This window comes from Pinus tabuliformis, chromosome 2_2 (genome assembly GCF_031772625.1).
Source record: "Pinus tabuliformis cultivar Carrire ecotype Pingquan chromosome 2_2, CPIR1, whole genome shotgun sequence".
Lineage (NCBI taxonomy): Eukaryota > Viridiplantae > Streptophyta > Pinopsida > Pinales > Pinaceae > Pinus > Pinus tabuliformis.
Genome location: NC_142300.1, coordinates 1,215,329,750 through 1,215,349,655, shown reverse-complemented (window position 1 = coordinate 1,215,349,655; position 19,906 = coordinate 1,215,329,750). Strand labels below are relative to the sequence as shown.

The 19,906-nt window shown below is 37.1% G+C and overlaps 1 protein-coding gene across 4 annotated transcripts in view; it reads right to left on the bottom strand.

The window, feature by feature from the left end:
- Positions 1-2,244: 2,244 nt before the first annotated feature.
- Positions 2,245-19,906, bottom strand: part of LOC149197869 (uncharacterized) — an 86,424-nt gene continuing 68,762 nt past the window's right edge. The window contains exons 5-14 of one of the 4 annotated variants that reach the window (XM_089405995.1): positions 15,594-15,765; positions 15,110-15,430; positions 13,648-13,851; positions 12,990-13,496; positions 12,661-12,870; positions 4,407-4,595; positions 3,879-4,063; positions 3,475-3,627; positions 3,311-3,389; positions 2,245-3,057 (exon numbers count right to left, since the gene is read on the bottom strand). In XM_089405995.1, the coding sequence (XP_089262121.1) occupies positions 2,614-3,057; positions 3,311-3,389; positions 3,475-3,627; positions 3,879-4,063; positions 4,407-4,595; positions 12,661-12,870; positions 12,990-13,496; positions 13,648-13,851; positions 15,110-15,430; positions 15,594-15,765 (2,464 nt within the window). In that variant the 3' untranslated portion in view covers positions 2,245-2,613. Of the gene's footprint in view, positions 3,058-3,310; positions 3,390-3,474; positions 3,724-3,878; positions 4,064-4,406; positions 4,596-12,660; positions 12,871-12,989; positions 13,497-13,647; positions 13,852-15,109; positions 15,431-15,593; positions 15,766-19,906 lie in introns of those variants that run through there. The other 3 variants (XM_089405996.1, XM_089405997.1, XM_089405998.1) reach the window with 3 other exon arrangements.

Here is a 19,906-nt window from a genome sequence, read left to right as displayed (position 1 = left end):
CCTCGTTAGAAGAAGCTGAGTAGATGTAGAAGAGGTCTCTCTCTTGAGGAGACTATAGAGGAAATAAAGATAATCTAGGGTTTTTGTGGTAGGGTTACAAGCCTACAAGAAGAGACTAAGAATCAAAGGAAGTCGAGATCAAGAAGAGTAGTTGAGAACAAGAAGGGAAAGTAAGCCGAGAACAAGAAGAGGAAAAGCAACATTGAAGAGGCGTCTAGTGACTTGGTCTTGGGAGGGTTTTTGTGGTAGGGTTACAAGCCTACAAGAAGAGACCAAGAATCAAAGGAAGTCGAGATTAAGAAGAGAAGTTGAGAACAAGAAGGGAAAGTAAGCCGAGAACGAGAAGAGGAAAAGCAACGTTGAAGAGGCGTCTAGTGACTTGGTCTTGGGAGGACTCTAGAGTCAAGGGTCTTTGTCATGGTCTTGGTGTTCGTCAATTGAAGATCTATAAGAAGAATTTTGTTTGGGTTTTCCTCTCAAAGAGTGAGAGGTTTTGGCCCTGGCTGACAAGCCTACATACTATGTCTCTTGTCTTCTATTGTTTATTTGGTAATTGTCTTGATGAAAAGAACACAATAATACCCTTATGGAAGAAAAGATCATAACCCAAGAAGTAAAAGTCTATCACAAGCAATTATCTAGAAGAGAAATCTCCTAACTACTGATGCCCTAGATTTCTCAACACAAGTTGTGTGGAAGTAAGTTGTTAAGTGTGGCAAAATGAGAGAATGGTGACTTAAGGCTAGGCTAGTGACAAAAGAGAAAAAAAAAATGTATTTTATTTTTATTCTTTACATGTAAATGGGCATGCGACTGTAAGACCTAAAATGGCATGTGTACCCCACCCAGTGAATAATCACTGGTAAAGTTTGGATATAGACCTAGGTGATATAGGGGAGCATGTAGAAGCATGTTGAGCTAGGACAACTTGTGAAATTCTTAAATACCTTGACATTGACTTGGTAGGGCCTAGAGGTGAGTGGTGGCGGCTAGCTCACTTGGTTAGTTTGGCTAGATTTGGCCAAGAAAAACCCAAAGTCAAGTTTAAAGGGGGGGTTGTTAGATAAACTTGACCTTGTGATGGAGTTGAGGTTGTGTCAACAGTTATGGTTAACAGTTTTGGTTTTGGGAACCCGATATTAGTGACCCATGGTAATAAGTTCATGGGATTAAATGTAGTTGAAGCCATTAAAAAGCTAGAGGATTCTCCATTGTAGTCAGCCATGGTTGAGCGGTGAAAGCTCAGGGTGTTGGCCAGCTTGGCTGTGTTTTAGCCAAGGGCAACAATAAATCTATTGTTGGCTGGTTTTTTCTCAATTGGGATTTTCCAAGTAAATTATGGTGTACATGGTTTGAATGTTTGTTGCTTGTTTGTTATATTTATTTCTCTTCAACCCTAACATGGTCTTATGTAATATACTGGGATTTTAAAAGAGAAAACAATTGTAGCTCATCCCCGTGAAACTGAAAGTTATTACCTTGAAAGGTCGCAGAAAAGATATCCCACTAGAACATCTACAAAATATTAAGGCCGTCTTTGTTGAGGGCTATGAGAAAGTTTACTATTTAATCATCCTTTAATAGAAAAGAAGAAAACGCCTACCATTAACCTACCTAAAAATGAACCAAACTGAGGAGATTACAAAGATTAGATAAGCGCAGACTGCAATAATATATAATCACAAATAATTTTTCTAGTTTTTGCTTTCATTTTCCAATGTTAGTGATCTTCTGCTATTCAACTCTCGCTGTTTTTCAATGAATTTGATGTGGTTACTGAAAATTAGATAACTCCCATCACTCATTAACCGTGAGACGTACACACGCCTGCCATCTATAGTGATGACTCACCATTCATTGGGAAAAAATTGTAACAAAAAGAGCATTTTGAGTCCTCGGTAACACCCTATCACATCAGGTTCTCTTTGTAAACTTTAAGCTGCCATTCATCCCAGAAATTAAATTCATTAGCTAGAGCCTAGAAGTAACATCTAGAGCAAAATTTCTAGAAAACAAATCGTGTTTCAACTTGGGATCTCACTTGAATGCCTAAATTATAATCCTTCCACGAGGATAAAACAAAATTCAAGAATTGTGGATAATCGAAGTGTGTCACAGTTAGTCATAATGTGCTTGAACTTCAGCATTATTTGTCGCTGAAGATGGTTGGAGCATCCACTTGACAATGGACGATTCAAAATATTTTACAGAGTCTATATCCAGAAAGTTCAAGCAAATTGTGGATAGTGTTTCTAATCCGTCATATAACATAGAAACCTTCAAGGAGCAGATTTAATTCTACATTTGAAATGGTTTCCTCAGAAATCTGAGACCATAAAGGAACAAATTTGAATTTTAAGTTCTAAAAAATTCCTTAAATGGGACCTAAAGCTACAAATGAATCAAGAGATGAACAAAAGGAGAGCCTTCTTGCTCCTCAATCAATGGGATGGTACAAAAATCATGGGTGTGTATGGACAATGGTATCGGAGATGTGACAGAGCTTGCTACTTTTTTAGAACATGTTAAGAAAGAGAGGATGTGACACAGCTTGTTACCTTTTTAGAACATGTTAAGAAATCGAGGAATGTGCAGAATGTGAAATACAAGTCTTCACGTCGGACTAGTTACATTTATTGGCAAGGGAATTTGTTCCTCAGGTGGTGGTTTTACATACTTGCCAAGGGACTTCTGTCTATATCTATGTCGCATACGCACTAATTTATCCTTGCTCTTTCTCTTCTTTTCAATTCTTAACCGATTTCGGCGATGCCTTTCCCTCTCATATACACCTTGCCAATACACTTCTCCGGTTGAAGGCCACAACCACCTCTTTGTCGGGTGCTCAGTATCTACTTCTTCTGCCATGTCTTCATCCATGCTTTTCAAAAGAGTAGAATCAAACCATTTCACCCACATGTTGCCTCTCCGACTTTTCAGCTTGTGATGCTCTTGCATGTGTCCTGTTTCTGGATTGACATATATCATTCTTCTTGCACTATGATATGCCCAAACATTTACAAGCAACTCCAGAAGCCGGCAATAACAATGAGGATCCTGGTAAGAAAAAATAACAACTCACTAGATTTAACTTTACTCAGAAATAGGCGTGGAACTATGACAGCCTGGTTAGCACAATGGAACTAAACCTGTAGTCTGAAGAACAAGAATACATTTACGGCTACTATATAAGAGCATCTAACAAGTGGTTCATTTTATTCAGATTTCCATGGGCGCAATCATCAGACAAGAAATATGTAAAAACATAATTGCCATAAAAGCAAGAGTTGACAAAAAAAATGGAATCTACCTTCGAAATGCTCAAACAACACTCGCCATTGTTGTGGTGCTCATTGTAATGCTGTGTGTCCATGGCGTCAATAAACATTCTGGAAATGCAATCCAAACATTACTAAACCATTCAATCTTATTTGAGACAATAATTCATCAGTAAGTATTAAAGTTATAGCTTACCTAGCAAACATTACAAACTCCAAAAATGATCTTGTAGGCATTGCCCAACTGTGTAGGACAGACCAGGAGTCGCCATCAATGGGCATGGGTGGAACTGCCATCCAACTTTCGGGTAGACTATACATCCTTTTGAATGCGTCTAAGAAAACAACCCTTCAAAGATTTAACAGATTCAAGTAAATTCACAAGGCACGTATTTCTCGGCCACATTAAGACATGGGCGTTTCTCTGGTTGTAGTTAACGCTGATCTTATCAAGACAGAACATTAGATAAGTTTCCCCCAACCATCATACTGTCATTTCCAACTTTAGAAAACCAAAACCCAGATCCCAAAATTTAAAAAGTATTGAAGGAGATGAATCCCAAATCTACTTTGCCTCTATATACATTAGCATTACCATACCTGCAGTTTCCAGCATTTATGGCATCACAATATGACCAGAAACCTTTTTGTCTTGAGAAAGTTTCTGTTCCTGTGCCAGCTCGAGTATCATTGTCCAATCTTGCCCAGAAGTAGATGGCGTCCCCATGCTTGCCTGTTCCAACTGTATCTGTCAATGCCTTTTCACCAGCCTCAGAAAGCGACACCTAGCGCAAAATATATAGGTACAACATTGTTAATTACCAAATAATTTGTTGCATGAAACAGGCCACATATCCTTCTTTTCCTTTTCTAAACCACGGACACTTGACTGATTAAATTCTACCTCTTCAAAGCAGCTAAAATGTAAATGCAAGATAAAACGGAGAACGCTCCATGGTTTTGGGCCCAAACAAAAGCGACATACGGAGTAAATTGAGTGGTAGTGACCACATGTAGAATGACATTAAAACAAATTCATAAAATTCTAAATATGAAAGTGGCACAAAAGGTGGGTAATAGAAAGAGTTTTAAACCATATACAAAATACCTCGGTAAGGCACATCATACCTTTCTCCCAGCTGCCCTCCATGACTGAAAACCAATCCAAGAATTCTTGTGTATGCGATCAACTCTATTAGCAATAGCAAAAAAAGCACCATATTCACACAGGGAATCTCGATAATATACATCATTAAGAAGAGGAAGTCGAGCTGATGCATCAATATCATCAGCCCCTGGCCTTCTGCCTTTTGTGCTCTGTAACCAAATAAATTGCAGTTAGTTGAGATCAGTATGTGAATAAATCCAATGATAAAATATTGATCTAGTAACCACCTTACTGCACAGCCATATAACTAGTTTTTAATTTTTAACAAGCTCTACTCCAAAGTAGACCAGACAACGAGGCTCATTTAAAAGACTAGCACAACTAAGCCCTTCAGTTAGAAAGAAGGCTAATGAAATAAGCCCACAGTGACCATGTCCACCTTGCTAGTACCCGCAGGTTTATGGAATAAATTAGTGGCAGCCATATGATACTTGATCTAAACAGGTTTTAACAATGAAGGAGAGACAAATCCTATGTAAGAGGAGATAACGAAAAATCATCCTGTCACAAAAAAAGTTGGTGAGATAATGAGCAGGGAGCATGAAAAGAACTAAATCCTAATCTGTATCAGAATCAAAGGATGCCACAACCCTGTAAATCACCATGTAATGAACCGATCTGGTTCAAACTTCATACATTGAATATCCAAAATAAATGATTCAACAATAACAAATCAATATACGATAAATAAAATGTATTGAATAATATAAGATTGATCGATTATGATAGCATGTAACGATTATGATAGCATGTAACGTATACAAGTATACTCTAAATAGTAGCATACTTGAATAAACATGTGAGCTTTTGTTATTTAAAAGTGCAACCATAAATGCAGATAGGCATCAATCCATGATAAGCATCCAAACTCTTTCACATTGTCAAGATTTAAAAAAATTAGAAAAAAATAACTAAAATATAATTTCATTTTAAATTATTATTATTGTTATTAATATTATTAATTATAAAAATAATTAATATATGAGTCAAGCATATATACATTTTCAGAACATGTAACAAGATTCTCATGGAGATTCACCCCACTTAACCATGGAAATTATTATCTATAAATAAGCTTTGTTACAATACCATACCATGGGCCAATACCATAACTTATCAATTCCACATGCTCAAAATAACCATAACTCATTGAATGGTAAAGTTGTGATAAATAGTCTAGTAATCTCTTGAAGCCTACTCAACCTATAGCTCTAAATTTCACTCTTTCTAGTTGTTCAAAAGCAACATGTTTAGGGCCGTAGCATGTAGCATACAGCCTGATAAACGTGTGGCCAACCATACTATTCCTGTAATTGTTTGGATTGGAGTCGTCAATTATATGATAGGATAAATAATATGTTGCAATTAGGATGAAGGAAAACTTGAGCAAACTACTTCATTGAAGATATCAAGCAAAATAATCTATATCATATTTGAATAACTCAACTTGGAGCCCTTCACCATCTACAGTTTTTGTCAATGCCCAAAATCCTGAATAGTTTCCCCATATCTCCGGGGGTAAAGAAGTGCTAGGAGGTCGGAGGAGGGGAGACAAGCATAGGGGACTAGTCCAAATATCGATTCTTTGTATTGGAGAATGTTAATAGGTTTGGTCTTCAAAATTATATTTGAGTCATAATGAAATGTATTTATCAACAGAAATAAAAAAGAATTTTTTATTATTATATTATGACTTATTAAAGTATGGGCTTCATGCTTACGTCATTATGTTTCAGGTCAAAGTCCCCATTGAGGAGTTCTAGGATTTATACTGAGTCATTAGAGTCACTGTCCATTTAAAGAGGCCCTTCTTGGGCTTTTGAATCATGTAAAAAGATTTATTATTGAGTCAAATAAGTCATTTGTCACCTCCACACCAAGTCGGCCTCAAATTGGGTAATTCGACCTCACCATAAGCCTATATATTGGAGAAGTTCGAATTCATTTGGAGCACACACACTCACTCACTCAAGTTCGATACCCAAGAAGAAAAGAGTTAGAAAAGTTCAAAGTTGGAAAAGGAGGCTAAAAGGAGTGTGAAGTTGGAGAAGGAAGAAAGGGTCAAGATCGAAATTTTGGGCTATCTATCTCTCTCTCGTGTGGATTCCTCTAGGAGATCGAAGTCTCTCTTGTCAAGTCGAAGTTGTTGTCGTTGCTGTTGCCAGTTGCTGGGTTGAAATTGTTGTTGCTAAGTCGAAGTTGTTGCTGAAGGGTTATCATGTGCAAAAAGGAAGGACGGGTTGACTTGGTGTGGAGGAACTCTGTGTCTAGGTCAAGAGACTTGGATTATCATTGGAAGTTATTAAAGAAGAGTTATTGACTGGGTTTTGCCCTCGTTGTCTGCCTATATCTGGTGTCTATGATCTTGTGCTATTGTTTTGGTAATTGCTTGTTGAACTAAAAGATAAAAAGAAGAACATAAAGATAAGAAAGTAGCAAGTAATTATTTATATAAAGAAAATCTTTCTGCCTTTCTAATTTTCTAACATGGTTTCAGAGCTAAGGTGAAGAAGGGAAAAAAAGGCAACTCAAAGATCTATTGAAGAGTAAGGAGTTCTAAGAAACTTTGAATAAGGGTCTTCAAAAGGAACATATAAGAAGTCAAATCTATCATCTTCAAGGACAATGTCTAACTCAATGACGGGTGAAAAATAAACTAGAAGGAGCATCCAACTACAAGGCTTGGAAGAAGAGGGTAGACCTCATCCTTAAGAAGAATAGAGTTTTGGATTTAGTCAAGGGAAAGGTAAAGAAGCCAACCAATGAGTCAAGTGATGCAGAAAAGGCAAAATTCAAGGAAATAGAAATATTGGCTATGACACTAATGGTAGATGGAATAAAAGATAACCTCATCCCCTATATATCTAACATAGACTATGCTCAAGAGATGTATGAGGCTTTATCAAAATTATTCACTATCAAGAATCTTGGTCAAATAGCAAGCCTTAAAAATGAATTAAGATCTATAAAGATGACAAAGGAAGACATTGTGGCATCTTTCTTTGTGAGAATAGCCAGATTAAGAGATGAACTTCAAGTGATTGATGAGATAGTACCAGAAAAAGAACTCTTAATTACTGCACTTCTAGTTTTACCAACATCATGGAGTGCCTTCTCATCGGGTCTCAACATCTGGTAGGAGACTCCTATATTTGAACAACTGTGGAATGCTTGCAGTCATGAAGAAGTCATGATTTCTCTAGTAAGCAATAAAGAGAATGAAGAAGAAAAAGTTTCAAATGCCTACTCTGCTCATCACAAGAACAAAGGATCATTCAAGAAGACTACAGGGCCAAAAAGGAAGATTGACATATCCAAAATTGAATGCTACAACTGTCACAAGACTGAAGAATCGGAAATAAAAGACTTATACTACTAAGCCCTTCTACTTTGAATTTCTGATTTGTTTTGTACTTTTATTTCTAAAACTTATAGGTTTAACATTCTTTGGAAAAACATTGTTTTGTTAAAGTTTTTAGGTATCCCTCAAGATTGGATTAAGAGGGGGCCCTCACCGTTTTCCAAAGATAAGTATCTACTCCATGAATTATCCTTTATATTTGGTTTTCCTTTTCTTATCTAGATGTCTTTACACTAGATGCTAATCATATTTCTTTTATATATTTTCCTTGTTTAGGAAAAGCTTGTTGTTATCAAGGGCTATGGAGAAGACCTCACAAGACAAAGCATGATAGAAGTTCTATTGGAATTGATGCCCCATAAGGTCTGTCTAGAAAACAATTCAAAGGTATGTCTTGGACTATAAGTTTCGTTTCTCTTCATAATATAGGTATGTTCATTTATTCTAATTTGCTTTACATTACTAACAAGGGTTATGTCTAGCACTATTGAATCATAGAGATTCTTGTTTGAGAGATTAAGCATTAGATTGAATCTACCCTCATTAATCATTATGTTTGTGGAACCCTAATAGGTTCCCTGTAAAACCCTAACCTAAGGGTATGCCAATGTTGATGTGATAAACCTTAGTCTTCTTAGGGTCATTGATGAAATCTAGAAAATACTATTCTTTTGATGTTTGGGGTTTTGATGATAATGTCATGCTCGGTGTCTTAGTATTGTTATGGAAACGCTAGTCCTTTAGGGTTGGTTGATAATGTGACGTTGAGGTTTTAGTAAATTAGGGTTTGTAAGTAAAATCCCTATGTATCGAGAGTTAGCTCCTAGGAATGAATCCCTACGTAAATGTTTGTCTATATGATCAAAACCCTAGTCCGATCAAGAGTGTTATATGTCTGACTTTAAATGTATTGATATTTGTGTCTTGGGTTTGTCCTATATATATTATGATATGCTTGTGCATGATTATCCTAGATATGTATTTGTGCTAACCTATTTGTTAATAAGTTCTAGGGTTTGTAACTAAGCCCTAGTAGAAGTTTGATGTTCTAGGATATGATAAGATCTAAGCTTTACAAAAGGATTGGTCAAGTTGATTGTGTTGTGATTTGTTTTCATCTAAGGCTTAGTATCTCATGTATGGAATCTAGGGTTTGCATTAAATTCTAGTAGAAGTCTAACATATGAATTCTAAAGCTGTTAGATGCATTGTAAGTGTACTTGTTTGAATTGCTTTTAGGGTTTGCAATATAAATTATAGTAGAGTATGTCATATCTTTGGAAGAAATATTGAAACCCTAGATATAATGAAGTTTGTTGTCTTGATGGTGAAGTTTAGGGTTTAGGGCAAAACCCTAGCAAGTAGTTGAAGTATAAAAGTATGTATCTCTTATTTATGAACCTAGCTAAGTTTAGGTATTTGTTGTCTAAAGTCTAATGCTCCCATTATCGTACGATTCTGATATAGTTAAGTTCATGCTCTATATATGTATTTGGTTGTACTTGCTATCTAAGTTGTGCAGGTACATAATCTTCAAGATGGTGAAGATGTTCGTAAGTAAAGTACATTTGATAAAGCATGATAAAAAAAAGTCGTATAAATAATGATGATCAAGAAGGATGGAAGCCATGAAAGATTCTCCAATCTCATATAAAAGAAGTTGATCTCCCTAAGTTAAGAGGGAGCCTGTATTAAGAAAAGAATATATCTCTCGAGTTGAGAAGGAGGGCATACTATAGTCATGATGGATACCTTGAAGAAGAAAATTGGAGAATGCATATTGAGGTGTTGCTGAAAGAAGGAAAGTTGGATTTGGTTGCTACATGTGAAGTAGGAAAGGAAGCTGAATGATTGAGGAAATATTTGTCAAGATTTGTTTGGGAAGCCTCGAAGTCCTACTATGATGAATTATGAGGCAACATCAAGATGTCAGAAGACCCCGAAGGTTTGTGTTTACTCATGAGTATTTGAAAGGTTGTTACTGATTAAGGGGTTGTGACTGTTCAGGTAAATCTCTCAAGGTTTTTGAAAAAGCATGCTTGAGGTTAGAGAGATTTGATGTGTTGAGGCATTGAGTGTGTATAATGCCTGGGAGGACATCTGGTCGACATATGTATTGATGTCTAGATCCCGAAGAGGGAGGGTGGCGTTGGTCATGGAGCTCTGACCTTGGATACACACCTAGATCCCTGGGTTGATGGTTAGCAAGTAAGCCTGATGGTACCTAGACTAGCTGAAAGCTTTAGTCCATCTTAGTCCCACCCGGATAGATTGCCCTAGTCAGGAATCTAGTCTGTGGCACTGTAAGTGCCTAAACTCTTCATGGTTCATGTGTTTTGAGATATTCAATGTACTTTTGTATGTAAGTATGAATACCTCCCTAGTTAAGAGGGAGTGTTGGAGAATGTAACTAGGTTCAGTCTTCAAATTGTATTTGAGTCATAATGAAATGTATTTATCAACAGAAAGAAAAAGAAATTTTTATTATTACTATTATGACTTATTAAAGCATGGGTTTCATGCTTGGGTCATCAAGTTTTGGGTCAAAGTCCCCATTGAGGACTTCTAGGATTTACACTGAGTCATTAGTCATTGTCCATTTAAAGAGACCCTTCTCGGGCTTTTGAATCAAGTAAAAAGATTTATTATCGAGTCAAATAAGTCATTTGTCACCTCCACACCAAGTCGGCCTCAAACTGGGTAATTCGACCTCACTAGAAGCCTATATATTGGAGAAGTTCGAATTCATTTGGAGCACACACACTCACTCACTCAAGTTCGATACCCCAGAAGAAAAGAGTTGGAAAAGTGCGAAGTTGGAAAAGGAGGCTAAAAGGAGTGTGAAGTTGGAGAAGAAGGAAGAAAGGATCAAGATCAAAAATTTGGGATATCTATCTCTCTCGTGTGGATTCCTCTAGGAAATCGAAGTCTCTCTTGTCAAATCAAAGTTGTTGTTGCTGCTGCTGCCAGTTGTTGGGTCAAAATTGTTGCTGCGAGTTGTTGTTGCTAGGTCGAAGTTGCTGCTAAAGGGTTATCATCTGCAAGAAGGAAGAAAGGGCTGACTTGGTGTGGAGGAAGTCTATGTCTAGGTCAAGAGTCTTGGATTATCTCTGGAAGTTATTAAGGAAGAGTTGTTGACTGGGTTTTTCCCTAAATAGGGGTTTTTCCCATGCTGTCTGCCTATATCTGGTGTTTGTGATCTTTGTGTTATTGTTTAGGTAATTGCTTGATGAACTAAAGATAAAAAGAAGAACATAAAAATAAGAAAATCAAAAGTAATTATCTATATAGAGAAAATCTTTCTGGCTTTCTGATTTTCTAACACTTTGGAGATAACATATCCAAGAAACCACTAGATTTATCCACCCTGGTCCAAGCTGAATTGCTTTCTGGCTTTATTGGCCAAGTTATTCTGACAAAGGAGTTGTGAAGTTGCCAAAGTGTCATTTCTGCAGGAAAGATATGGAAACTCCGTTTCTTTTCCACCTCTTTTTTTATTGGGAGAACTGGAAAAGTTTGTCTATGCTATATGGTCTTCCTAGCATCCTGGGATAACATTGATGGACCTCGCACATTTCACATTCTTATTTATTCTGAAGATGGACCACATTAGATTGGCCCAAAACATTGATACAATAAACTTGGAGACAGTTTTATCCAGAATACTCTGCACATATTGATGGATTTGACATCCAGATAGAATACCAGACAAATTGTTTCCCTCTCATTTGAAATCAAAAAAAACTTCTTGACGTCTGAACTTTTCTTCCAGGAACATTGTTGCACAGAATAACTCTCAAGGTTTGATAACTAACTCACTAGTAGTCTTGAAGAAAGCATAAAAGAGGAACTTATGCAAAAGGTAAGGTAGATTGGAGTTTCTCCCTCGTAGGTCTCTTCCTCGTGGTTTCCAGAAATAAGCCGGAGGCCCGGAGGTGTATCTTGAAAATCCAAAGTCTTTGGTCTCTTCCTCGTGGTTTCCATGAACACAGCAGAGACATATCCCAAACATACAAAGGTAACTGTTTAATGAGAAAGAATAGTAGCCTCCATGGATGTAAGTTGCAGTCTAGTGTGTTTTGGCTATGCTTCTGAACCTCATACTGACTTGTGAGAGCATAAATGTTTTCTTAACTTGCTGTAGTCAGCTGTTGAGAAAGGGGTGACCGACTGCTCATTTCGTTCATAAATACGTAATCCAAGTTTATTCGTGTTACCATCCTCCAATCCCACAATACGTGCCAGAAAGCACGCAAAGAAAAATCAACCATTTCGTATCCAAATCTCGGATTCCTTTCCCAGGATTTAGGGCATTGCTATGGTTTTCCTGCTTAACCACACACCCATACGTATTACTTCAACAGATATGCGACATAGATAGCAACGTGTCCATTCAAGATATATCCCAAATATTATAATCACCCATTAGCGTGAACTCGAATGCTGACCTACCAAGATTTCATTACAATGATGCAAATGATATGATTAGACTTAAACTCAAGTTGCAACAGGAACATTTTTTTCTCGAGTGGAATCCAATACTTAGACTTAACATCATTATCATATTATAATTTTGTTTAATTGTGCATTAATATCATCGTAACTGTATGAAGTCCAACAAATGTGTTCATCCCTTGAATGAAAAATGTATTTTGAAACAACAAGGTTCACATCTTTCAGTTTGTCCGGATTCTTTTCAACCTGTGTTCTGCTCTAAAATTTGATCTCAAGGGACCAATATAAAACTTTTCAGTTGTCAAGAAGACAAAAACTATGTACTTACTGCAAAAATCAAGAAATAGAATACCAATTTCCCACTAAAAGAAACACGTAAAATGAAGTCGCAAACTTACCAAGCCTATTCCACGGTAGAGTGCACGATTATGCAGAAAAGGCCATGAGCCTGGTCCATAATAAGGTTCATAGATGCATAGTGGTTGAAAAGTTCTTTCCAACTCACCATCGTCTCTTTCATGGAGCTCACCTTTTGTTCTTTCAGCCCTCTTAACACTGCGATAAACTTCTTCCCATGTTCTCTTAAGCCACTCCCTTCTATCTTCCAACTGCAAAATATTCATGTGAAATGTAAGTATCCTACATAACAGGGGCCATTGGTAAGTTTGACACGATACATTATGGAATAAATGGGCACTTTGTACAGCGATATACACCTTAAACATACCTCTTCTCGCTCCCTTCTCTCTGTGTCTTCAGCCATTTGAATAGACTTTTCTTGCTCCCAGTCTATGAAGTAGAAAGAATCTTCCTTTATGATGCTATTGTTTAACATGGAATCCTCTGTACGAGGACCCTTTCTCCATAACTCCTCGACCTGAAAAACTACGCTAGATTTTTTTAATGGTTGTATAATGTATTCAGCATCTGAGATTGATGGTATTGGTTTCCCCATCAACTGCCATTGCCACGGCCCTTTTATTGCCCATGGGATCTCTGAAACATGTCGAGGAATCCCCACTTCAGATGGAAAGTAAAGAACATTCTCAAGTATTGCAGAGTACCCTTCTATAACATCAGAAACCATTAAATCCCTTGCATGCAATCTACCAGCCAATGCGATCTTGCGAGCTAAAACTGATAACTTGCCATTTGTTATTGCCAAGGACATTGCTTCTGTTATCATCTGAATATTTCCAACTGGAAATAGAAGCCCATGTATTCCATCTTCAATCTGCACATAATCAACAATCAACAGCAACCCATATTTTCGACGAACTAGAATTCAAATTGTATAACAAATTGCCAGTATTGTACTAAATAAATAAAGCCATTAGTATGTTTAATTACATTTGCAAATGTAGATTCCTTATATTTAAACATACATATTTTTGAATTATGGGGAGTTTGGGAACAATTATTGGCTTTTCAAAGGACATTGCTCGTATCAGAATAGCTGGAAAAGCTTGTTCTTCATGAAAGGATCCATAAACCACCAAATCTGCAGTACTCAGTAAGATGTTTACATCGTCATCTTGAGAAGCATGTTGGACAATTCCAGTTCGGAATCCCAGTTGAAGTGCAACTGTCTACAATTACAAAACATGAATAGAACATCGTCATCTCAAAAAGTCAAAACTAATTTTGCAAAGATTAAGCATGCAAAAAATTGCTAGTAAATACTGCGGTGTCCTTTTCAAACTGCAGACATTATTTTCATTGACTAAGACAGCTAATTCATCTCGATTCTGAACATTTCCTTGAAAAAACTATTCCCAAGATAAGATATTCACCATAAACATGATTTCTCAAACTGATATTTAGAATATACTGAAGTCACATGTCTCAACTTCCATACTCCAATTTTACTATAGATTTTTGTTATCAGTTGTCATTTCTATGGAAGCACCAACTAGAACAACATGCTCGCAAATTGTATCCTTGGATAGAAAACCACCAATAAAGATTGAAATAATGCGACTTTCTTGAAGATTAAAATGTATTACAAGTCGCCAAATTCAATATTTGCTACAATGCAAATGGTGGTGGACCAGAAATTAAAATTTCAACCTCTAGCATGATGGTGATTGATAACTTCCCAAGTTCCTACTCTTATTCTCTTGTTCTAGACAGGTCTCCAAATCCTAAAGCACAATCATTGCAACTTTTGAAGTAACATTCCTGACACATTCCCGGGTTCATCAACTAATGGCTTACTTTTTCCTGCCTAACCACTATAAAGTGCTTAGTAATATGTATACTAGCAACATCTCAGAGATTAATAATTAGGCAAAATACTCCAACTTCTTCAGATAACTTAGGAACAAAGCCTAACACAAACTAAGGAGATATCCATTATACAATTGCATTCCAGAACTTACAATCATTGTCCACATCTCATATAAAGAAGATATGTCAACAAAAATGATGTTAGTGAATAACTTTAGTAATTGCATTTAAAATGGCAATCACAATCGGCAATGATACTAAAGAAAAGCATTTAAACCTCAAATTAAACATTCTTCTTTCAACTGTAACTGAAAGAAATAGTTTCAAGTGATTAGGATCTTGATTCTTGACCTTGTAACTAGCAACTGTTGTAATAACATTTTGTATATTATAAGATGCAGACAGCTTCCAAAAAGACATTCATTCACTTACATGTATTTTTCCTCCCAATTCATTGTAATGGCATCAGACTAATGATGAACAGTTAAACAGAAGGATTCATTTGTAAGTTTTATTATTATTTTGTTATTAGTCTTGTAATGACTCAACAAAATCTACGAAAGCAGAAGCACCTACTATGGAAACTGATAAGTTACAACACATCAGTTGAAATCTCACCTGCAACGCCACCCCGTAGGTGCTGTTGAAGTTGTTACTCACAATGACAAGCCTTAAAGAAGTACCGATAGAATCATTCATTTTAAACTTTGCCATTAAATGCAGGGTAGCTTGCATTACCAGTGCATGCTCCCTCCATATACCTGTGTAAGAAAATTGACTTCCAACAACTACAATTACAAAATCATCAGATTTGAAGCTTAATCTGGATAGCAAGTCCTCTTTCCTGTTCAAAGCCATAAAATGTTCCACCTCCCATGTTTCCTTTGGGGAGCCAGGGATAACAAAGAAGTTGCCAGAATCAAATACAGAATACATCATCTGCCAGTCCAACATGTATTTGAATTAGGTAAAACATTGCATTTTAATTGCTCCAAATAAAACCATAATAAACTCCCACCAAGGTGAAACGTTATCTACATCTCTATATTTATGTTTGCAGTTTTGTAAAGAACTTCTCCAAACGTTGAATGTTAAAAATTACCGCCATAGCATAGTCTGAAAAAACAACCACATTAGCTCTCTCAAATGCAGACTTCCAGTCACTGATAATGGTTCTATGTGTGTCTGAAGCATAAAACCTTAGACGCTTTCCTAATGTATCCTCATGAATGATCCATATGACAGGTACCATTCTAAAAGGTTCCTGCATGAGGCTGCAAAAAAAAAAAAAATCAGTAGCCCTTTCTATATACAGGAATGCATATCGGCCTTGCACAAATTACTCGTACTTTTCAACATCATCAGGAAGTTTGTAACAAGTCAAAATAGAAATCATAATTACAATTAACAATCAAGATAGCCAATGCAAACAGCAAGATTTCCTCGTTTAACATCCACGATGGAACTGCTAATCCAAAAAACTGTTAAATGCACATATCTTAGGAAAGACGTCTCTGGTCAAGTATTATGATATTATCCTTAATTTGTTATTCAATGGCCATAATTATGACCTACAAGAACAGATAGATGCACCCTCCATCCATAATGATATCGGGACTGTTACCCACCCAAGTGTGTAACCTCTAGGAGAAAATTTTTCTCCCATTTGTTTAGCTTGCCAGCCAGCAGCTCTATGGTAATCCACAGTAGCTAGCTGAAAGGCCTTTCATCCATGCTCCAGTCAGTGCTTTATTTCATCTAGCTTACTCATCAGATAAAAGTGTGTCATCTATTATAAGGTACGTTAACCATTTTTTTATTCAAGTGCTTTCAGTTAATGTTTAAGGGCATTCTAGTATGGATCACAGGTTAAATTCGATGATAGACTGCCTTTGATTGTATTTTTGTTCCTGGTTATCCCTTGTCCCTAGCCCAGTGTGGCCCTCCTTTAGGCCTTTCTTTTATAAGGTACATTAACCAATATTTTATTCAAGTGCTTTCAGTTAATGTTTAAGGGCATTCTAGTATGGATCACAGGTTAAATTCAATGATAGACTGCCTTTGGTTGTATTTTTGTTCCTGCTTATCCCTTGTCCTTAGTCCAGTGTGACCCTCCTTTAGGCCTTTCTTTCCACTGTCCAGGAGGGGCACAAGTAGGAGCCACTAATTGATGTTGCATGTCCATGATAACCCATTCTTAATGCATTCCACCTCTCCCATGTATCAGTGTCCCATCTTCCAGACGATTGCTATCTATCGCTAGTATTGGTTCCTGTTGGAAAATTGATTAGGGCAGCATTAATTTTACTTTTCCTTACATGACATTTACTTGTGATATTATGTTCTTCTTGTTCTTGATTATGTTTAGGTTCTTGTCATCAACTAAATGCCAAAACAGTGAAGATCATTGTCATACAAGAGAGAACACAAGATATAAGCTCCAAGCCAGGGCAAAACCCCTCCAAGGGGAAAACCCAAAAAGAACTTCTCTTCCTATAGAATTACTTCAAAGGAGACTTCCAAGACCAAACCCTAGACCAGGCCTACCACCAAGAGACCAAGTCAACTAACCAATTTGCAAGACAAACGCTCCAAGGGCAGCGAAACAATATCTTTCCAAGATGAGAGCTCTTCGAGCCTTTTAAGGTTACCAAAGTAGCCAATACTTCTTGCACTTTCGGACCTGAGGTAACCCTAGAAATCCTAGGGTACTCACACGTGTAACCGGCAGAATATAGATTTCAGACTTCTAAACTTTCTAAGGGCTTCTTCCTTGCTTCGTTGTCCTTCTTCTTGCTTTTCAAGGCCTTTACACCCCTTCTCCAACTTCAGATTGAATCCAAGATGTGTGTCACTGAATATTTTCCAAATAGGTCGAAGTGCCTTCTTTTTATAGCCTTCCAAGAGGCTCGAACAGCCCTCTCTAGGCCGACTTCTTCTTGGCTGGCTGACTTGGTCTTTTGGAGCCTTCTAGACATTTCTATTTATAAAAATTATTTTCCTTCTTTTGATACAAATGCCCAAAAGGGTCTTTTACAATATAACAAGGTCTCTTGACTCATGACAAACCCTAAGAGCATTCAATTGATGCTTGACCTAGTGACAAATAACTTTAGCATGAAACCCAAGCTTTACAAATAATTTTTCTTTTGTTCTTTACATCATTTTCTTTCTTATTTTGATAGATACATAACAATTACAACATGACAAAAGCCAAATGACAATTATGAAAACCGAAACTAGTTACATTCTTCAACACTCCCTCTTAACTAGGAAGGTATTCATAATTGTCCAATAGATACCAATGTTTTAAAACTCCGACTCGGCCGAGGGTCGACTCCGACTCCGTATCAACTCGGCTGGCTCGATTTCAATGACTCGGTCATTGTAAAAAATACATTAAATATTTATTTTTTATAAAAACACATAATTTTAAAGATTTTCATTCATGTTTCCAAACACACAGCATTAGAATATAGATAGAAAACAACATATGATCAAAGTAGGCTCATGAATATATCCATTATATTAAAATGGCACCCAGTGCACTGTCCAATACATACACGATGATGATATAGAGATCAAAACAAAAACACATAACCAAGGAGGCTAGAAATGGCCTCTACAACAAAAGTTTGTGACAAGTACTATTGGCTACTGCTAGAGTTGCCAACCTCATCTGGCTCAGTGTTACTTGGGAGCGGGAGCAAAAGCGGGGAGAGGGAGCGAAAACAGGAGAGGGAGCGAAAACGGGAGCGGGAGCAACATTTTCGGAAGCTCCCGGTTTGGGAGCGAATCCTGGAGGAGTTCGACAACCAATGTCACTAACATCAAGGTACATAGAGGGATTGGTGCTCTTGATTAAATACGAGTTCCATACCCTAATACATGACAAAATTCAATGGAAACATTCCAATCCCCCAATCCTGAAATTCTGAAAACCCGATAAGTCTGCTGGATTTTGAATGAAATCTAAAAATTCTAATTTCTCCATATGAAATCCAATGAGGCCGGAACCACTCTCAAACATCCTGAGTCATTTCATGGTAATGTTAAAAATTTAAGTAAAATGATGAAAATGAAGATTAAGGAGAATGTCACTTTTACTTTAAGAATTTAACATTACCATCAATAGCATAGCCTTAGTAGGGCAATATGATCAAATACTAGGGTTTGGAAGAGGGGAATGGACCCCAAAGACCAGCAAACTAATTCATAAACCCCATTGGAGTACCCCACACTTAGAAAAATTTAAAAAAAATCAAAAAAAGGCGTGTTTTTATGGTTCACTGGCCACTGTCAGCTACCCGGCCGAGTATTTACAAATCCGTCCAAGTCATGCTATGACTCGGCCTGGCCAGTCATAACTCGGTCGACCGAACCGAATTTTCTGTCGGGTTGAAAATTCCGGCTCGAACCAACTCGGTCGAGTCAATTCCGAGCCGACCAGATCTTAAAACAATGATAGATACAAGGACAGTACTCCCTTTGAAAAGTTCTCATAAGAAGGATTGGATTGATAAGCCAACTATAAGCATCAACATTATGATCAACCAGCATTGTCTATGAGGCCTAACTAGACAAGCTCTACTTTATTTAAGAGCACTATACTGGGAGGCTTTACGTGTGATACTGCACTACCTATACAAGGCGCATACCCCATCTGGATGTGTTAATTTTAGGTAACAATGGTATGTTCTATGCTTTAGGGCAATTTTTCTTCAATTTCTTTATTAGCCCAATATCAATATTCAGATTAGCAATCACATCAACATGATAGTAAAATGTAGATAGAACATAAACATAAACAGTAGAAGACAAGCCAAGACAAGAGGACACAAGATGTGGCACCAGCCAAGGACAAACACCAATGTGGGGAAACCCTTGATCAAATCTTTTTTTAGTCTTCAATAGTTCAGTAGAGACAAATAGTACAATTTACAAATCTGATAATTTATAACAACAGCAAAAGAGCCCTAACCAGAAAAGTCAACGCTGGTCAACAGGGCAGATTTGACCCTTAGCAAATCGATCAACTTCAGTCAACTTCAACCTCCAAATAGAAAGATAAAATAGCCCTCAAAACAATCAAATTCAGCCCAGTCAAAGTCTGGTCAAATAGCCCACCTACGATCAGCCCTAGCTACAGTCAACGCTGGTCAACAGTCAATGTTTAGCCTCGATTTATGTGCCTGTAAATGCGACCTACCCAAACAGAGATAGCCCTCACAAAAATGCAATCAAAGGAGGTCAACACATGTTGGTCAACGCTTGGTCAAACTATCCAAAAATTCGGTCTCCTGAAAATTCGCTCTCCTGAAAATTTGCTCTCCTGAAATTTCGGCCTCCTGAAATTTCTCTCTCTTGAAATTTCGGACGTGTGGAGAGAGAGATGCCCAGAAATCCGTACCCAAT